We start from the raw sequence: 20587 nt of genomic DNA on the forward strand, positions 1-20587 counted from the left end.
CACACACACACACACACACCACTGACTATGCCACCTCCTCACAGCGCCATCCTGTGGATGCCAAACACCAGTCTCCCAAACAGCAGCGTGAGCCATGCCCCGGAGGGAAAGCCACAGAACAGCCCCGACAGGACCCTTCAACAGAAGCCTTCTTCTGTGTAGCACTTCTAGGAGACCTTGCCAGAAGGGCAGGGACTTTCTTCTGGTTTCTGCCTTTCAGAGTGCGGAGGGTAATAAATAGATCAGTGATTGAATTCTCACCTTCCATGTGGGAGGCCCTGTTTAAACTCCTGGCGGGAACGTCTCATATGTGGCCACCACTTGTCTGCCAGTGGAGGCTTGTGTGTTGCTGTGATGCTAAACAGGCTTCAGCAGAGCTTTCAGACAAGGAAGAAAGGCCTGGTGACCTACTTCCAAAAACCGGTTGGTGAGAACTCTATGGAACTCCACAGCTGCCTGAACAGCTGTTCATGTGGTGGGCAGTATTTCGTTCTGTCCTGCCATCGATATCAGCCAGCAACAATAACAACTGCTTTGTAAAGTGAATTTCGAATCAGTTCCACAAACATTTCTATAAATCAAAGCAAACAAAACCATGATGCGCTGCACAGTACTGGCTCCTGGGGTCCAGAGAGAAGCCTCAGAGAACAGATAGCCTTGTGGGGAGAAAGGACCCAAGATTCAGACCGTCTAATACTGTTGGTTAGTGCGAGGAGGGACAGGCTAGCGGCCCTCTGAGAGTCCTTAGGGGCCACGAAGGTCCTGGAGGAGGGGAGGCGGGAGCTGTGTAAGCACGCTGGGGGAGGGGCAGAGGGAGGGGTGGACTCCAGGCAGTGTGCGACAGGCTTGCACAGCAGAGTCAGCTACGTGCCTAGATCATGCCTGGCACAGGGTTCGAGGGGAGAAAGGGGTCTGCGAGAGGGGTCCAGACATGGTGGTGGGCCACTGACAAACAACTGCGATGAGGGCTATGATTGAGGAGGGCCTTCTGGGGGAGCTGCAAGGTACACAGATACGGCACCGCCAGAACACAGGGACCCCAGGCAAGGCCAAGTGCTGAATGAGACTGTGGGCAGCCGTGCGACTCTTCCCAGCCACCCCGCCTGGGTGGGACTTCCCATCTGCAGCCGTGCTGCCTGAGTCTGGCGTCCTGTCACCTAATGCACCCACCCCACCCCGGCAACTGCAATCTCCCAGCTGACTGAACACAGAACAGACGCCAAAGCCCCAAGCAACCAACCCACCCACCAGCTGGCGGGCCAGACACTGCTGGGCTGTGTGGCTTGGCACCAGGGGACAGGGTCCCTGTCTTGAGGGTCTGAACAAGAATCTGAGAATAACCAGCCCCTTTACGAATCCACGCAGAAGCCTACGATGCACCGTGAGGCCTACACAGCGTGCGGAGGAACAGCTCGGTGCTGAGGTGCCCATCAGCGACCATCCACTGTTAGCAGGAAAATCACAGGATGCTTGTTTTCAGTCCCAGTATCATTTAACAGTGACCCAGTGGCTGCAACAATGGGCGCGAACGTAACAAGCGTGAGGATGGCCCAGACTGGTCAGTGCGGTGTTCCGCTCAATACAGGTTGCCACGTCAGAACAGACTCGATGGCCCCCATCAGCAACAACAAAATCATGGCAAAGGGGTCCCGAGCAGGCAATGCTGACTGTGGGTGCTGCTAACTGGGAGGGCAGCAGTCGAAGCCCAGCAGCCGTTCCACGGGAGAGTTGAGGGAGTCTGCCTCTGTACATCTTTACAGCCCAACCTGTCCGATAGGGTCTCTATGAGTCGGAATTAACTTGACAGCAAACGAGTTGTCGTGTTTTCTTTTCATGCTGTTACCGTTGAAGAGACAAAGGCTCTCAGGGCTACTTACCCCTCACCCTTGCCGTTGCTATCCCTCACCCTCGACTCATGCCCCATGACCATGATCGGCTGGGATTGTGAGACATAAGAGGTTTCCATCAGCTGATTGTAGACATAGATTGCCAGGCCTTTCCTCCTAGTCTGTGTTAGTTAGAAGCTATGCTGAAACCTGTTCAGTGTCACAGCATGTAAGTCTCTATGGCCAGAGAGATGGTAGCTGCACTCAAATGCATTGGCCAGGAATTGATATCAAGTCTCCTGCATGGAAGGTAAGAATTCTACTACAGAACCATCACTGCCCCCTCCTACCCTCTAGGCCACTCAGTCCCTCTATTTCAGCATAAATAGTCCCCACCCCCATCACAACCCAGCAATACTCACAGAACTGCAGGCTGAGGCTCACAAAGGCCAGCAGCGCAGCCAGGGCCAGCAACAGCAAGAAGCGATTGCGGAAAAGCATTATTATTTGTTCTATCTTCTCATCATGGCTCCACCTCAAAGCGGGAACATGCCCTGTGAATAAAGCAAAGGCAATACATGTGCGTTCTGAGGTAGAAAGCCAAGTCTGCCACCTGGTGAAAGTCCAATTCGCCAGGTCCTCTGGCCGGGACACCTGGCGCCAGCATGTGCTTTCTGACTGATTACTCTTTGCCCCAAAGAAGCCCAATGGAGAATGCTCCCTCCTCAGGAACGAGCACATCCTTCGCTCATCTGCCATCAACAGAGGATGAGAGCTTTTACAGACTCGGCCTTCCAACAAGGACAGCAAGCTCACTGCGCAGAGAACGTGCCAGGCAATGAAGTCGTTACATGGATCAGCATCCTGTTTTGAGCCCCCAGCTTTTAAATCCTCCGACCTTTCATGAGGCAAATCTTGCTACAGTGGCTGTGGTCATCTTCCACTATTCACCTGACCGTCACTCACTGCCATCATGCCTTTAGGGGCAGCCAGGCTGTGTAGGAGGACTTGCTGCTGGAGGGCCAGCCCTCGGCTTGGCGGAGACCTCCCCTCACCCTCCCACTGCCATGCCTGTTGGAGCCATGGGTTTTTCTGAGCCCCCGCCACCATTCTAATTTCCCCAACCCTACTCCAGTTCCGTTAGGTTGACCCCACTCATGTCATGATGCCCCAAGTGTGGGTCAGAGTCCGCCAGGCTCTATGAGGTTTTCTTTTCCTCTCGCTTTTGGGGCACGGTTTGGAGGGGCACCTACGTAGCAGGTGAGCTGTGCCCCCAGCTGCTGGTGGGCATGCTGTCTGTGACAGGGTCACAAGCTCCTTGATGTGACCCCCTCTTTCCCCTCCCTGCCTGGGCGCCCTGCTTCCATTTGTTCCAGTCTCTTGGCCACTTCTGCCTTCTGCCCTCTGTTTTGGGGCAAATGCTGCCCTTTAACCTCCTATGGTTGATTCTAGTTATTGACTTTCTTTCTATTCTTCAGCTTCAAGTTGAGCGCTGGGGATGGGTTCAGTTCCAGGCTTGAAGGATATCCAAAGGCCACAGTTGCAGAGCTTCTACCGGTAACTCTTAAGGCTTCCAATGGCTGATTTTTCAGAAGAAGCTAAATAGGTTTTTCTCCCAACATGCCTCTAAAACCAAACCAAACTCATGGCCTTCAGACCACTTCTGACTCATAGCAGCCCTCTACGACAGGGCAGACCTGTGGGTTTCCAGGACTGTGAATCTTTATGAGAAAACCAAACCAAAATCCACTGTCATCAAGTTGATGCCAACTGCCAGCGACCCTATAGGACTGCCCCTGTGAATTTCCAACCTCTACCTGTTAACGCAATAGAAAGCCATGTCTTCCTCCCGAGGAGTGGCTAGTGGTTTTGAACTGCTGACCTTGTGGCATAACTCCAATGCCACCAACCTTGCAGTTCAGCAACCAAGCAGGTTAACTGTTTGCAACATTCAAACCACATTCCAAAAGTTCACTGACATCAAGCGAATTTTAACCCACGGCGACCCTCGTGTGACAGAGGAGAACTGCTCTATGGAGTTCCCTGGCTTCCTCTTCAAGGAAGTGGACTGCCGCCTGCTTCTTCTGTGGTGTGGCTGGTGGGGTTGAGCCAGCGACCTTTCAGTGAGCTGCTGATGGCTTGACCCCTGTGCCACCAGGGCCCCTCCCAGGCCACCTGAGAACCCTGGAAAACACAGATTTGCACGTGCTGCAGAATGAGGCCTTCTCATGGTTAAAGTATATGCCAACCGGTTAGGCCATGGTTCCCAGCACTAGGTGGTTGGCCTCCATTTGTGATGTGATGTAATTATCCATTTTGTGACAGGTGTCATGAACCCTAATGTCTGTACACGAATGGCGCAGGACTAGGTGGGTTGTACTCAAATCCCATTCTTACTCTAGCCATCATCCTTACACAAATAATTAAGGCATGCCCTTACTCAAGTAACACCCTGGTCTGAGTGACACCTTCGATGTCACAGGAGGTAGAAGAAAGACGCGCACGAGCAAGAGGGACCTGACTGCCCTCAAGTAAGAGGAGCCAGGAGTGGACTTGGGTCCTTGCACTCAGATCCCCCTAAACCCAAGGAAGACAGATGCCTAGACACATGGAGATCTCCAAAAATTCCCGCTCTACAGGGATCGAAAGGGTATAAGGACCTTCCCACAGCACGAACAGAGAGAAAGCTTCCCCTCAAGCTGGCTCTCAGAATTCAGGCATCTACCCTCTTTCTCCGAAAATAAGACAGTGTCTTATATTAATTTTTGCTCCCAAAGATGCGCTAGGTCTTATTTTCAGGGGATGTCTTACTTTCGGGGAAACGGTATATGTCAGCATGTGTGAAAGCCACCTACCTGTGCTGTTTTTGTCAGCGCAGCGCTAGACAACCAGAACCTGGACAACGAAGAACTGGGTCAGGAAGCAAGTTCTGAATGCCCTTCTAAGAACAACAGGGAAGCAGCTGCTGCTCAAGTCTTACCCCACAGTCTGGGACATCAGGTTTAACTTCTGGCTCTCACTGGGGCTCTAAGTAGAACTTGAAAACCATAATGTCTTTAGCACAGACTTTGAAGCAATCGGCAGATTGTGACAGTAAGTTCAAGTCTGATTTTTGAAGCAGAATCTTTTCTCTTTTCAAATATAATCTCCTTCAGAGCTACAATCAGCAAAATCAGATAAAAGCCCATTTGTCGGGGTGGTAAGGGTTGCACAATTATGTAACTACATGAAAAAGCACAGGGCTCTCCACATTGGATGGCTTGTGTGGTATGCAAATCCAGCTCAGAATAGTGCTGGGCATGAAGTCGGAGCCCTGGCTTTCCCACCCCCCTACTCTCCACAGGCATGTCGGGGTGTCTGAAAACCCCTCTGCACCGGACTGTCAGACCAATAGAGAGAGAATGACAACAGAGAGCGGCTCTACCAATAGAGCCTGTGACACCATGCTCACCACGGGCCACCCCTGTCCAGCGACTACAGAGACCAACAGACAGCTCTGTTAACACACAGACCCAACCTCACACCTTCCACTGCGTACTTCAGTCACCACCCTTGGTCTACCACGTGCCCATCTAAAGCTCCTCCTAGAAGACAGAAAGGGACAGCAAGCTCTTGCACTCGTTTTATGACTCCACGCCCAAACCAGACAAGACCCCACACAAGGACAGAAACTCCAGACCAACATCCCTTATGAACAGAGACACCAAAGTTCCCAAACAAGCCCTGGCCAATACACTTCAACAATACAGCAACAGTGATCATAATAATAATACGCCTTGCTCAAGTGGGATTCATACCAGGTACACAAGGATCGTCCAACTTTAGGAAAACAAGCAGTAGAGTCCACCGCATAAACAAAATAAAGCTCCTCCTGGCGACATGGCTGGCATTGCTGTCACCACGCTGACCGGCTCTTCAGGTGATTGAGGGTAGATGGGATTCCAAATATAAGTCTCTTCTGCTCCAAAACTGGAGCTCCTCCCCAGGGGCGGAGACTGCGAGGGCAGCCGGGGATCTGGGCTTGACGAAGCGCCTTCTGCATGGAGGCTTTGAGGTGCCGTACAGGCTTCTCCTGTGACAATGATGATGGCCACCGTTGATACTGATGAACGCCCATGCCCACTATAAAGCGTCAAGTTTGGCAGCTCGAATCCACCCTCGCAGCTTAGCTCCTGGCTTGAGGGGTTTCCCCATGACCACTGCCCACTCTTTGGCATCACTGACCTTGGGGATGTCCTCAACAGTGCAAATCTGGTGGCTGAATGGCAAATCACAGGAAAAGAACCAAGTTGGGGCAAACGAACACCGAGGGAAACATGACTGGGACATATTCCCTAACTCATGCAGGGGGAATCTGGAAAGCTAGTATTCACGGTAGGAAAGCCACCACATTGGTAAGTTAGAGATAAAGTCCCAGTACATTTTCCTGTGTTAAATATCATTTCCACAGATTCTCCCCTCACAGCTACGCTGCCTCAAAGTGAGCACGTGGTTGATTCTGTTTCCCTAAAGAAGCAGGCATTCCTACTTGTTCTATCTCTTCCCGCCGAAGCATCCAACCTCTCTCGGACCTGCCCCCAATAGTAGATGGGCTGGGGGCGGCTTTACCCTCCAAGCCTGTGATTCAAAATGTCAGCCATAAGCCTGAATTTTTGGCTTGGCTACATTAATATTGTCATTAAATATGCCTTGACCACTTTCAAGGTATAGAAAGTAACCATGTTGCCCTGGTGGCTCTTTTGAATTTAATACATAAAAGGGGGGTGGTATTGTGGGATACACAAGGGTTTCTCCCGAGGTGGTCTCCCCAAAATATATGTCAGACCTAGAACACTGCTTGCAACACATAGTAATTAATTGTAGCACACTTGGAAGCCAGCTGGTTAGAAGTTATCTCCCTGAAGGCATTAGCCACCCAGGGCAATCAGACTACTGTCTGGTCCACCGTAGATAAGGCTCACACCCTACTGATAAGGATAGTGATGGTCTCCATGAGTAAAGGTCTAGCCAGCTCAAGGATGACCAAGGTTAGACTGCCCTCTTGAGTCTAGGGCCCGCCCATCTTGTCACATGTGTACCCTTAATCCCTCCCCTTCCTATTGCATGTACACCCCTACTGCATCCCCTTCCTGTGAAGCATATGCCTATTGCACAACCCCATCCTGTGGCGAATGTGGTTACCTGCAATCGAGGGGGCTTGCATGCCCTAAGCATATATAGGCCTTGCTCAGAAAGAAAGAGGTACTCCTCTCTTCCTCCTGCTCTCTGCGCCGGATCTGGGTGCTGAGATCATGGCCGTCCAGGAGGTGAGCATGCTACCATAAAATGTGTCTGACGCCTTTATTTCACACTCTCTCCTATCTTCTATGACTTTACTATGATCTCTATACACTATAACCGCACAATTGCTCCTGCGGATCCCCATGGTCTACTCTAACACCAAGTCACAGGCTCTTCCTCCAGCCTGGGCCAGCTCTAGTCTGGCCGAGTCCCCACGGGGTAAGCATGTAAGTACAGTCTTCCCCTGGAAACAGTGGCCACAATGTTTTAAATATATACACCCCTGGGATGGCACATCAGTGTTTCAGCTGAGAGCCTCTCAGCAGCCGCCTGCCAGCCAAGAGTCCACCAGGACCTTGTAGCTGCTCAAAACCGCCCATGTCCTCAGGTTTCCATGTACTGAGCACAGTGTAAGCCAATTGTCACCTGGGATCCTTAATACCCCGATGACAACTAAATGCAAAGGCACAAGAACATCACTTTCAAGGGGCCAAAGAGTAGACTGTTATGGATTGAATTGTGTCCTCCTAAAATATGTGTTGTAAACCCTAACTTCTGTGCCTGTGGGTGTAATCCCACTTGGGAATAGGCTGTCCTTCTCATGTTAATGAGGCTGGCTGAGTGTAAATGAAGCTTGACTCCATCTCTTTTGATAGAGAAAAGAGATTAAACACAAGCTAGCAAGCAGAGATGGTGGAGAAGAGATGCCACGCTGCATGAAGATCACCCAGGAGCAGAAACTCAAAGAACTAAGGGCCTTCTTCCGGAGCTGAGGGGAGAGAATGCCTTCCCCTAGAGCTCGCACCTTGACTTTGGACTTCCAGGCTCTTCAACTGCGGGAAATAAATTTCTACTTGTCGAAGCCATGCCCTTGTGGTATTTCCAATGTAACAGCACTAGAGAACTAAGAATTTGGTGCTAGGAGAGAGATACTGATCTAACAGATACCAAAATGGAGAAGCCGTTTTGGAATTGGGTACTGGGAAGGAGCTTCAAGAGTTTTAAGGTGCCTAAAAGTACAGGTTTGGAAACCCTAAGTAGTGGTTCTGTGCTGTCCTACAGAATCACTATAAGTCAATAGAAGTTGGGATCAACTCAACAGCAGCAGGTGGGTTTAAGAGTAAAAAGCCCACATTGCCTTGAAGTGACTATTGGTACAGCTATAAATGTCAAAGGAAATTCTGAAGAAACCCCGGAAGAAATTAGGAAAATTAGAGAGAGAGAGTCTCTATCATCTTAGACAATAGCCGTAGAAGGTGAGTAGGAATTTGGGTGTTAAAGGTTCCCATTGAGGCATGGAAAGAGAATGATGAATCCGGGATTGGACAGTAGAAGAAGGGCATGCTTTTTACACAGTGGCAAGTAACTTGTATGGATTTTCTTTAAAAGTTTGGTGGAAGGTAGAACTTGTAATTGATGAACTTAGATATTTAGCTAAAGAGATTTCTAAATAAGATCATAAAGATGCTGCATGGTTTCTCATTGGTCCTTCTAGTAAAATCCAGAGGGAAAAATATGGACACAAAAATGAATTATGCAAAATGGAAGAACTTAAAGATTTAGAAAATCCTGTTGTACAACCTAAGGACACAGGCCTTAGAATTTTCACCCAGGATGTGGTCAGGCAATTGTTCTGTTTTGTGTTTTTAACAATCCTATTGGCACATCATCCATAGGTCATACAATTCAATCATATCAAGAAAAGTTGTACAATCATCACCACAATCAATTCTATATTTTTAATTGTGGGAAAAATACATACAATAAAACATTCGAATTCAAGACCTTCTACATGTATAATTTAATGCCATTGATCATATTCTGTGTTATCAACTATTATTGATATCCTTTTCCAAGTTATTCCATGACCATTTACATAAACTCAATGCCTCCCAAGTAACAACCCTTTCTCCTTCACCCACAGTAACCGTTGGTCAAGCTTGTTTTTGTCTGTTTGTTTTCTAGATAAAGTATTCACATATCATATACTTCCATGGTTAAATCGTTTTTAAAATGAGTTGTATATACATCACCACAATCAATTCTACTGTTCCCAGCCCATCCTGCATTCATTGTTTGCTCCCCAACTCCCCTCACCCTCCGCCCTCCCACCGCCCCTCCACAGCTCTGATAGACCCTTGCATCAGTTAATACCTCTATGCATCTACTTCTGAGCTTTACAAACTGGGAAACCCAACAGAAACAATACAAACAAATCCAAAATAAAGTGGCAAGAAAGAACAATAACATAAACATAAAATACAAATAAAGAGTAAGAAAGGAAAGACAACCATCAATATTTAAAAAGCCAGAGAAGAAATTTCTGACGTGGAACAAGCAGGAAATGTCTGAGCCTAGAGCAAATTCAGGTTCGGTGAAGATGGAGGTCAACTATAGGCCGTCCCCTCCCCCCCCCACCTCGCGAAGGTGACAAATAACAACTGTAGATGAAGGGAGACAACGGAAGTGTAAGATATGAAATAATAATTGATCAAGGATTCACGAGGGTGGGAGGGGAAAAAGAGGAGCTTATAACAAGGGCTGGAATAGAAAATGTTTTGGAAATGATGATGACAACATAGTACAAATATGCTTGATGCAATTGATGTGTGAAATGTTATAAGAGCTGTTAGAACCCCAAATAAAATGATTTTTAAAAAAGACAGGAAACATCAAGAGGAAGTTGGATAAACGATAGTGCATTGAGCGGATTGCAGTGGATGAGTTGAAACAAAATGTGTATGTGTTGTTGGATGTAAAACTGATGATCTGCTTTCTGAACCTTCACTCAATTCAGAACAAAAAATGTAAAGAAAAGATATGGAGGTCAACTGACCAAGTATCATATTATACCATGGTTCCAGCTACCATAATCAAGTTTACAGTCATCTCCGTCTGATAGTAAAGCTGTCCGAGTCCCTCACCTGTGACCAGAGATCTGCTTAGTCTAACGAGACACTCGCGGGTGGATTTGGGCTCCCACTGTCCTCCACAGCTTTCTGCAAAGTGGGTGCTCACCATTTAAGCTCTGATACTTTTCCCTTCATCATATTTGGACATCGTTATCACCATCTTTGGATCACACAAGCTCGTGTGCTTCTTCCGTTTGGACTTAGTTGACTCCTCACTCAGACGGCTGCTTCTTTGAATACAAGCCTTTAAGACACCAGACACTATTCCGATTAATAGACACCGACCATCTGCTATCTTCACCACACTGTGCTGTAGCTCCCTTGTCTTCAGTGATCATGTCATGAAGGGAAGTATTGAGCAGGGCCATGTATTCAGAACTAACTGGTCTTGGATTGGGGCTAGAATCTGTCTGCTTATCCACGGGTTATGAATGACTCTGGCTTACTCTGTCAGTCATATTATGACAAAAATAAAACCAAACTAACAAAAGGCAGAAAAGCAACAACAAAAAGAAACAAAAAAGAAAAACAATATCAATCATCCCGCTGGGGTGTAAAGCGATTACATTGATAACATCAGCCATTTATCCAGTGACACAGGATTTAGGAGACTGTTGATTAGAAGAGGTGATGGGCGTATAGTCCAACTGTGAGCTGCAGGCCATGAGATGCTGCTTTGTACAGATTGATTTCTCAATGATTGAGCTCTGTTTACACTGAGCATGGGGGCTGGTGCTTGGAGAAAATTTCCTGTACCATTTCTTAGAAGTGCATATCCCTGCCTGTCAGATTGAAACCTGTCATATTAATGCAAGGGGAGCATTGAGGTACTAAATACATGGTGGTTCTGGGTCCCTTTTCATTGGATACCCACGAAGCCAGGGATCCCACCCAAGGTCCAATGGCTGGTCAGGCAATCTTTTATCAAGAGATTAAGCCTACTGTTGATAGCTCCCGCCAATAGCCACCACAGAAACCTCATCAGCTGAGACTGGAGGGGGCAGAGAAAGGAAGGACAGGGTGCCGGTTCTTAGAATTCTGCAGGCCAGAGACTGGCCAAAGGAGCTTATCTGTTGTCCAAGAAAAGAAAATGACCAGAGCGACTGGAAGGATCTTGATCAGGTGGGGCCACAGTCCTCTGGACTTCAAAGAGGGACCATGGCCTCCTGGCTTTCAGAGCAAATCTTTGCCAACTGGTTTCCAGAATGTGGGGCCACTCTCAAGGTGTTCCTGGGGTATGGGGATGCTGCCCCAAACTGAGGGCCTGGGGTCACCATGCCCAAGGGATAGAAGAATAGGGCCTGCCAGGGCCAAAGGGGACAGACAGGGTTGCTATTTAGATGGATTAGGGAAATGTGGCCATCCAGCCCAGGGAGCAGAACTGTCCCAAAGAGGCCTGGAAGGGAGAGCTGAAGCCCAGGGCTGAGGGGCTCCACTCGAAATCCAGAAAGTATGACCAACACTCAGCGACTGGAGGGCAGGGCCACTTCCCGGGTGGTCTTAGAGGACAGAGGGCTATGCTTAAGTGTTGAGAAACCAAAGCCAAACTCACTGCCACAGAATCAATTCTGACTCATAGCGACCCTACAGGACAGGGTAGACTGTGCCTGTGGGCTTCTCTGACTAACTCTTTACAGGAATCAAGTCTCATCTTTCTCCTGATGAGCAGCTGGTGGCTTTGAACTAATTGCCTTGCAGTTAGCAGCCCAAAGTGTAACCACTATTGCCACCACAGTTACATTGTTCTGCTAAGTTCTGAACTTTCTTAATGTCTTCTAGTCCTTCATTCCCTCCACTTGTGTAAGTGAAATGCCACCTTGTGTCCGGTCTTCCGGTGTACTCTGTAGTCTACATTTCACGGGCTCACAGATAGAATTTCATCCCATGATGGAATATGCCTTACATCTCTTTCGCATTGGATTAAAATGATTCAGAAGAATTTGCACTGATTTAAATAAGACTTCTGAAATTACGTGATGGGGTGAAAGCAAGGAACAATAAAGCCGGATGAGTCCAGGGTGTATCCTGAGTCAACTCCTTTCGAGGCATGGCCACTGCATTTGAGTTGACTTTGACTCATGGTGACCTAACTGAAAATCTTTCCAGGAACAGACAACCTCCTCTGTCCCCCTCACTGGAACCACTGACATTTTGATCAGCAGTCTCATACTTTCCCAACTATGTACCAAGGCTCGTTCTTTTGATATAAAAGATTGAATAAGCAAGCAGAGGAGAGATGGGGTGTGTTAGACAGGGTTCTCTAGAGAGACAAAACCAGATTGCTAATACTTTTATATATATTTATACAGATAGATAGATAGATAGATAACACAAGAAATAAAGTTAAATTATAAAGCAGTACAAATGGCTCAGTGCAACTCACTCCCGTGAGACAGTTGTGAGACACTGGCAGTCCTTCAAGTCTTGAGGGCTGCCAGGTAGTCCTCTGTAGAGAGATTCAGGCTATCCGGGGACAGCAAACAGCAAGGCAGGTCACCAACAGTCAGCCAGATGACAGGGTCTGACAGTTCCCAGCTCGAGATGTAAATTCCAATGGTGTGGTGAAGCAGGTCTTGAAGGAGCCTCAAATTACAGCGACACAGTCCATGGGTAGGCATCCCACAAGTAGTGTAGCTTGCAAATTGAGGCAAAGAACAAGCAAGGCAGCCGCATACTGGTCCGATGATCAAAGAGCAAGAGACAAAAAAGGCAAAGCTCGCTGAGCCATTTAGCTCTCCGTCCTTCAATTAATCCCACATGTGTTTATCGGCCTGGTTGGCACAATAAACTAACTACCTCATGGGGTAAGACAGATGCCAAGAAACATGGAGATCTCCAAGGCTTAGAGACCAGAAGCTGAAGAGGCAAGGCTGTAGGAAGCGAGAGCCTTTTTTCTGGGCTGGGCCAGCTAAGTGCTGTGAGCAAGTCCTCTGGCTTCCTGCTTCCAACCTTTTAGAGACTTCCCATCACTCAGTGGCTGAGAGCAGAGCCACGGAGCCTGACCAGCTTGCTGTCTATGGTTGTACCTCCCACTGCCTTCTCAGGTGGGGATGAGTCACAACGTATTTCGGAGTTCTTCGGGTGGATAATTAGATGCTGTTGAGTAGGTCTGGATTCATGTCAACTTCATATATGCAACAGAAGGAAGCATGCTTGGTCCTGGACCCTCCTTGCCTTCTTCATGTTTGAAATCACAGTTGCACCATTAGCCAACCCATCTCCTGGAGAGTCGTCCTCTTTCTCACTGACTCACTACTTTAGCAAGCATGATGTCCTTCCTCAGGGACTGGGACTTGCTGGTAACATGTTTAAAGCTCACAAGCTCACCACCTACACTTCCAAACAACAATTTTGGCTGTACCTCTTCTAAAACAGATTTGTTCAATTTTCTGGAAGTCCATGGCATATTCCAGATTCTTTGCCAGCCATAATTCAAATTCTTCTTTATCATTCATATGAGGCAACAGAAACCATTTTGGCTTGTGTCAGGCACCCTGTAATCCTCAAAATGACATCTTTGTTTCTTAACACTTGAAAAGAGTTGTTGTTTTTTCCCCCCCCTGCATTGATTTCTTGACTGCTGTTTCCATGAGGGCTGTTTGTGGATCTCTGTAAAATGCCAACCTGGACAACCTCAGCCTTTGTCTGCTTATCATGATCTTGTCTATGGCTAGTCCAGCTCCTTGGGATATTTTCACAGCACACAGCTTAAAGAAGAATGCTGAAACCATCATGACACACACCTGTTCTGCGTTTAATCCACCAGTATCCCCTGGTCCTACCTCTTGGTCCAGACGCAGTGAAGTGTTCCGGGATTCCCATTCTTTGAGAAGTAATTTGTTATGATCCACATGGTCTTTGCATAATCAATAAACCATAGGTAAACATCTTTCTGGTTCTCTGGTTTTGGCCAAGGGCCAGCCTCCACCAACAATGATATCCCTCATCCCACATCCTCTTCTGAATCTAGCTTGCTAACTGTACGTAGAAAGGGCTGCTGTTTGCTGAGCCGAGTCTCAGGGGGATGGCATGGTTGACTGCGGCAGGTCTAGCCCTCAGTTTGTCCGTGCCTTTCTATATCCATGGCCCGTGTGCTCTTCTCTGACACAGAGGCTGAGATCTGTCAACGGGGCAATAACAAATGTGTGGCAGACAGAGGCTTAGGCGGTGGGGCTTGTCCTCTGTTGCTGTGTTTGAAACACTGTGACCCCATGAGAAGCAGTTCTGGCTAGCCAGCTAGAGGATGAGAAGCCATGTGGAGCCTGGACAAGAAGCTTCTCCTTGCGAAGCTCTCTTCACACAGCCCATTCCAGATCACTGTGTGTGACAGGGGCCACCGGACCACCCAGCCCAGCCACACCCCAGCAGCCTAAGTCTCAGCCCAGACCAAAAGAACCACACAACCCACTGAACTGTGAGCAAGCAGGAGAGTTGCTGTTTGAAGCCAGTGTTTGGGGAGCCTGACACAAAGCAAGCGGTACAACAGCGAGAATATATTTTTCATCTTCTATCAGGGAATTTGAAACTAGAGTCTAATCTCTATATCTTCATCGACAGGCACCATATGCAAAGCCCTACCACATCTACTTCCTTCCTGCAGACTGCGTTTTGGAAAAGGAGCTATGTGTACCTCCAGATTTAAAGTACTGGGGACGTGTCAGGTTCCACCAGATGGCTGGGACCCTGTAGCGGTCTGACTGCTTTTAATGCTCCACTGTTGCCTCCTCTGGCTTTTCATTTGACAACACGGGCCTCCATTTAGGAATAGCCACTGTGCCCACTTCCTGTTCAGGTTTGACACCCTGCCATCTGACTCTCCTTTGGTCAACCTCCAACATGGCCAGAGTCCACTCATGCCAACGCCACTGTGCTGTATGTGATCACAGCTGGGGAGTGTGCACATGGGGGGGTGGGGGTTGCAGGATAAGCCTTCTGGAGTCTAATTCACCCGCACATTCACAAATGTCAGCCAGGTTTTGCGTTATTTTTTTTTGATAGCTAAATCATAATGCTCCCTCTCTCTCCTCCATTACGTCGATTCCAATTCAAAGCAACCCTACAGGAGAGGGCAGTGCTGCTCCTGTGGATTTCTGTAACCACAACTCTTCATGGGAGAACCTCATCTTTCTCCCATGGGGTGATGGTGGTTTTGAACTGCTGATTGTGTAATTTGCGGCCCAAGGTGTAGCTTACTAAGCCACTAGGGTGCCAGAAATAATGGTAGAATCCAAAATTCTCATCGATTGGAAGAAGTCTTTGTTTGCAGCCGGAGCTAGGACCAAGTGGTGTGCATGTGTGTTCACACGGGTGGCTGGCTCTACCACAGGGACACTTCTCCAGCGGCAGGCACGGAGGGGCCCTGGCATGTGGACAGGGCGCTCTGCAGCAGGGCGGGTTTCTCTTCCATTCCCAGCTCTGCCCTTGTTCATGGTGTGCTCTCCCACCATGGACCAACTTCACCTCTGAGACCCAGGACCCTGATCCCTCCCCGTGATTGGGTAAGTGTGTACCAGAGCAGGGGGGTCTGGCGGTGCAGACAGCATCACAGGCTGAGAGGCGGGAAGTGCTGTGTGGCCAGACCCCCGCACCGGGGCCATCAGAAGCCCCCTAAACAGGTGCATCATCCCCCCCTCCCCCCTACCCCTGCACGTGCACAGAGCTTCTGCCCACACTTCTAAGTCCTGGCAACCGGCATTTCCCTCCTCCCAGGCCTCCCCTCATCATTCAGGCAGGCAGCCACGTGCACAGCCGTGTTTGTGACTTTGCCGCCGCAGCAAGCCTTTTTAGGGTGCTGCCTCAGCAGTCACGGCCTGCCTTGCCCCCAGGATTTCCCGCCTGAAAGAGCCACCCCAGCTTCAGTAGGGCCCCACCCCAGGAGAAAGGGTCATTAGCCAGAGCATCTGCTCCGTGGCCCAAGCCCCAGCCCCAGGTCTCCAGAGCCCCAGCCCCGGGCAGGGAGCTTCCAACAGGCACTCAGCCAGGGGCCTGGGAAGGTGGAAGATGGGTAATGACCCCATGGGTGTGGGGTTTCCTTTTGGGTGAAAAAAAAATGTTTCCAAGTGAGCTGGAGGTGAGCTGTGTGGGCACAATAAAGTGAGCCGCTGAACCGCTCACTTCAGAAAGGCTATTTTGTGACGCAATCCCCACCTCCGTCCAAAAAGAAGGCACGCAATCCTTGGGTTTCCTCTCTTCGTCTTCCTCCACCGGAGCTCACCTAACCCCAAGGTCGGCTGCAACACCCCACCCTGGAGTTTAGACTTGTCCACATCCTGCAGTGACAGCCCAGAGCAGCAGCCCAGAAGACCAGACTCAGGGGAGACTTGGCTGCACCAGCGGTGTGTGTGTGGGGGGGAGGCGGGGCTCAGCGAGGCACTCCCCTCACCTGAGCCCCAAACAGCTCTCATGGGAACAGGGTGTTTGGTTCACGACGGTCCCACATCCAGACCCAGCTCCTATAAATGCTTCTGTGAAACACGGACACGCTGCAGACAGCACAGCTCCAGCATCACAGCTCCCCTGAAGCTAGCCACGTCCCACCGTGCCAAACCCACACGGCAAAAACGCCTAGAAATAGAAAGATTAGTCTGGATTCCCGATGAAGCAGCAAAAACCGAAAAGAACCAAAGCAAAATCAAACAAAACCCCCCAGCTAGCTCAATCCAACTGTATAGCAGAGCTTAAGAGTAGGGAAAAGCACCAGTAACTAGGTAGTTAACACTACGTTAGGGAAAGCACCATTCTGAATGAAGAGGGACGAAGACCTGTGTCAAAGGTTATCATTGGGCTCCCAGAGATTCCAAGTGCTGAGCCTGGGCCTGTTTTACTTTGCACTAACTAAAACTTCCACGTGTCTAATGACAGTCTCTGCTCTCGGTGTCTCAGAGTGCACGGAGGGTAGTTTCCCACATGGTCACAACTGCTAACAGTGCCACGTGTCTCTTGAGAGTCTCTGATTTCAGGGTCTCTCCAGAATGGATGGAGGGTAGAGTTTTAAACACGGTCACGACTGATCAAAGGAAGGTGTGTGTTCACTTAAAACTCATTCATGCACTCAAAATACCATTGCCGGAAAGAGAAAGGTGGTATCAAAGAAATGCTTTAGATATATTATTTACTTTGATGTTTCAGTCCTAATCATTTTGGCCTAGGTTATAGAGTTATAATTTAGAAACAAAAACACAAAACCCTCAACTCCATAATTGCCACTAAAACCAAATCAAGCTACATCTCAATACTGTCCCCCTCTCCCCACCCCCCTGCAATCCACCCCAAAGTGGAGTTTAATTGTAAAATCAAGACACAAACAACAAACCAACCATGAAGTCTGACGAATGGCAGACGGACTCTGGAGTACCACGAGAATGCCCAGCACCCAAAGCCCTGTCCCCAGAACCTCTCTCCTTCCTCTAGCTGAACTGCCTTTGGGTTAGCCATCCAGCCGGACTAGTATTTCCCAGACCCCTTGCAGCTATTTGCAATCCGGTGATTACATCTTAGCCAGTGATTGGAAATCATGTGCAACTCCAGGTTACAAATGGTCTCATGGACTCAAAACAGCTATTCCCATTTGAGGGTTCTCCAGGTCATGTGCAGGCTTGGTTCTCAAGGTTGACTTCAACTCAGTCATTCAATCTCACATAGTTCCCAAGGGTCAGTGTGTATCAGGCACCATACCATCCTACCATCCTGAGAAGATGAGTAATTCTCCATCTCTGCCATCTTGAAGCTCACAGCTGAAATTACAGCTGGATTTACAAGAGCAATGATATGAGACCGGGATTAGCATGAAAATGCTCTAGGAAAATAAAGTACAAGCCTGGTAAATGTTGATAATTGCTGAAGCTGGGTGTGGTAGTTATAGAACCTGGGGTCAATTTGGGGCTTGAGAGGATTGAGAGTGAAGAGGTGGAGTCTAGTCTGTCAATCAGTTCATAGCCAATGAGGCCTCTGTGTGGGTGTGGCATTCACCTGAGGATTCTGGGAACTCCGGTATTTCCTTCTTGGAGGCCTGAGACACTCTCTCTCTGCTCACTCCCTGGGAGATATTGCAGCTGACAAGACACATGGAACTACTCTAGTGCCCTAAGCTGGAGAAGCCACATGGAGACCCCTGCCAGCGCTGAGATGCTTACAATGCCACAGGATCCACAAGACTTCCAACCCACTGGCCTGTGATCTTCCTGCATTCAGCGTCATTGCATGTGTTTCATGAGTCTGAAGGGGACTGTATAGATTGACATCAGACATCTGGGCTAACATTGGACTTATGGACTTGATCTGGACTGGGCTGGGATGTTTTCTCAATATTCAATTGCTCTTGTGTATAAACCTCTTTCTTATACATATATGAATATCTATGAATTTGTTTCTCTAGTTTACCCAGACTAACACACTGGGTCACGGATCCTTGAGGATTCATGGAATGATCCGCTCTGCTTTTGATTAAGTTTGAAAGGACAAGTTTAAAAAAGTGAAAATAAAAAAATGGAAGCTGATAGTGTGAGTTGGGTCTATTGTGCCAACCTAGCCAGTAGTAACGTGGGATTAGTCAGGTCACAGTTTGATTGGAGGGAAGAGGCTCTGTAAGACCCCCCTTGTCTCTTTTGCTCTCTGGTGACTGGACCAGTGTGCTGCTGCTTTAGCTAGTTCTCTGTCTCAACCTGTGTGCCAAGCCAACCCGTGGACCATGGATTGTGTTGCTAGAGCTTGAGGCTCCTTCAAGACCTGCTTCACCATGCTGCTGGTGCACGCTACGCTTGAGCTGGAGGCTGGCGGATCTTGTCACCTTGAATTGCTTGAGCTCAATATCCCATGCAGGCCTGCTTTCTAAGCTCCTAAGCTATTGACTGCTGCTGACCTACCCTCCTGTTTGCTGCCTGTGGACAGACTCTGTCTGTCTTGCCCAAGGGAGGACTCCACTGTCTGCTACCTTGACCTTGGACCTGGCAGCCCACATGAGTCAAAGGACTTGCAGTATATGAACTATTCCACCAAAGTGAGTTGAACTGAGCCCTCTGTACTGCTCTGTGACTAACTGGCTGTCATATTTCTTCTCACTGTATAAACCTATCCCCATAACTAATAATAAGTATCCTGGTTTTGTTTTTCTAGAGAACCCTGCCTAACACAGATCATCTGGACAGCGAAGTCATGAGAAATAGACTATTAAGTGGCTCGAGCCAGAGTCAGGAAAACCCAGGGGTGGTGCGGCACACCTGAACAGGGGGAGGGGCGGAGGCATACTGGAGCTCCGTCTTGAAGAGCAGCTTGAGTCGGGGCATCTTAGATTGCTTCTGAGGACAGTGAGTGGAATGGACCACAGGAACTGCACTGGCTACAACCGAGTGTGTGTGTGTGTGTGTGTGTGTGTGTGCGCGCGCGCGCGCGCATGCACAAGGTGGTGGGCACAGATGAGGCTTGGGTTTGTCCAGGCACCCCTGAAACAGCTACACAGCTAGTCTGCAGAAAGCCAGAGCACTGCGCTGGGAAGGCCGCTGCCTAGAGAGATGACCCCCCTCCCCCAACTGGGGAGCCCTCACCTTGTCTGGGTGTGCTGCTCCACTGTAGGCTGTGAGGCTCTCACCCCCTCTAATCCCTGACCCCCCCAAAGTTCCACCAACAAGGGAGCCAGACAACATAACCACTGAAGGATCTACCCCTTCCCTAGCAGCCCCTGTGGGCACAGAGCAGCCTGGTCTCCAGGTCAGAGCAGGGTGGGACACAGTCTGGCCAGGATCAATGCCCTACATCATGCCAAAAAGCCCTCCTTGTCTCAGTTGGGCAGGCACCATGGCCTGAAAGGTTACTTACTCCAGATTGGGTGTGCCCCCAATGAACACTGTGTCCTAGGATCCCGTCAGTCCCAGGGCACTTTCTGACCCTGTGCTCTGAAGATGAGGGTGGCACAAGGATGCTGCCACACTCAGATGGAACGCAGAGCTGCGGAAGCCACCTCCTGACTGTGAGGGGCCCAAGCCATCAGTAACACCACTGCACACCCAATGCCAACCAGCTACCACCAGGGTGTTAGGGAGAACTGCGAGTTTGGGAGAACAGTTTTCCATGGCTGATTTTTGGAAGTCGATCACCAGGCCTTTCTTCTGAGGAACTTGTGGGTGGGCTTGACCTTTCCAATTCTGAGCTAATAGCCAGTGTGTCAACTCCTGTACCACCCAGGGACTCAATCCGCCACAACCTACACCTCCCATCTCATTTCTAGTCCTTCCCTCAACCAGTAAGGAAGTGGGCCTGGGTCGACAGGCTAGTCTGGAGCTCGTACCCACCCCTTACTGTGCCACAGTTTCCCCTCCAGGAAACAGAAGCAGGCACGGAGCCCATCTCACAGGCTGGGTGAGTGTGACCAGCTTAATACGCAGACAGCACACGCCACAGTACTTGTATCCTATTAGGAGAAGCTCAATAAACATTAGCAGTGATTGCTCTGATGTTTTGTTTTGTTTTTTAAGTATTAAATATCATTTTATTGGGGGCTCTTACAGCTCTTATAACAATTCATACATCAATTGCATCAAGCATATTTGTACATGTCGCCATCATTATTTTCTAAAC

At 48.9% G+C, this 20587-nt stretch overlaps 1 protein-coding gene across 4 annotated transcripts in view; it reads right to left on the minus strand.

The window, feature by feature from the left end:
* Window positions 1–20587, minus strand: part of PXYLP1 (2-phosphoxylose phosphatase 1) — an 87788-nt gene that overhangs the window by 39667 nt on the left and 27534 nt on the right. For all 4 annotated transcript variants that reach the window (XM_004712111.2, XM_045287487.1, XM_045287486.1 and 1 more), the window contains one exon: window positions 2249–2380. In XM_004712111.2, the coding sequence (XP_004712168.1) occupies window positions 2249–2327 (79 nt within the window). In that variant the 5' untranslated portion in view covers window positions 2328–2380. The remainder of the gene's footprint in view (window positions 1–2248; window positions 2381–20587) is intronic.

Source organism: Echinops telfairi, unplaced genomic scaffold (genome assembly GCF_000313985.2).
Source record: "Echinops telfairi isolate 266 unplaced genomic scaffold, ASM31398v2 ScPeMD7_16;HRSCAF=60, whole genome shotgun sequence".
NCBI lineage: Eukaryota > Metazoa > Chordata > Mammalia > Afrosoricida > Tenrecidae > Echinops > Echinops telfairi.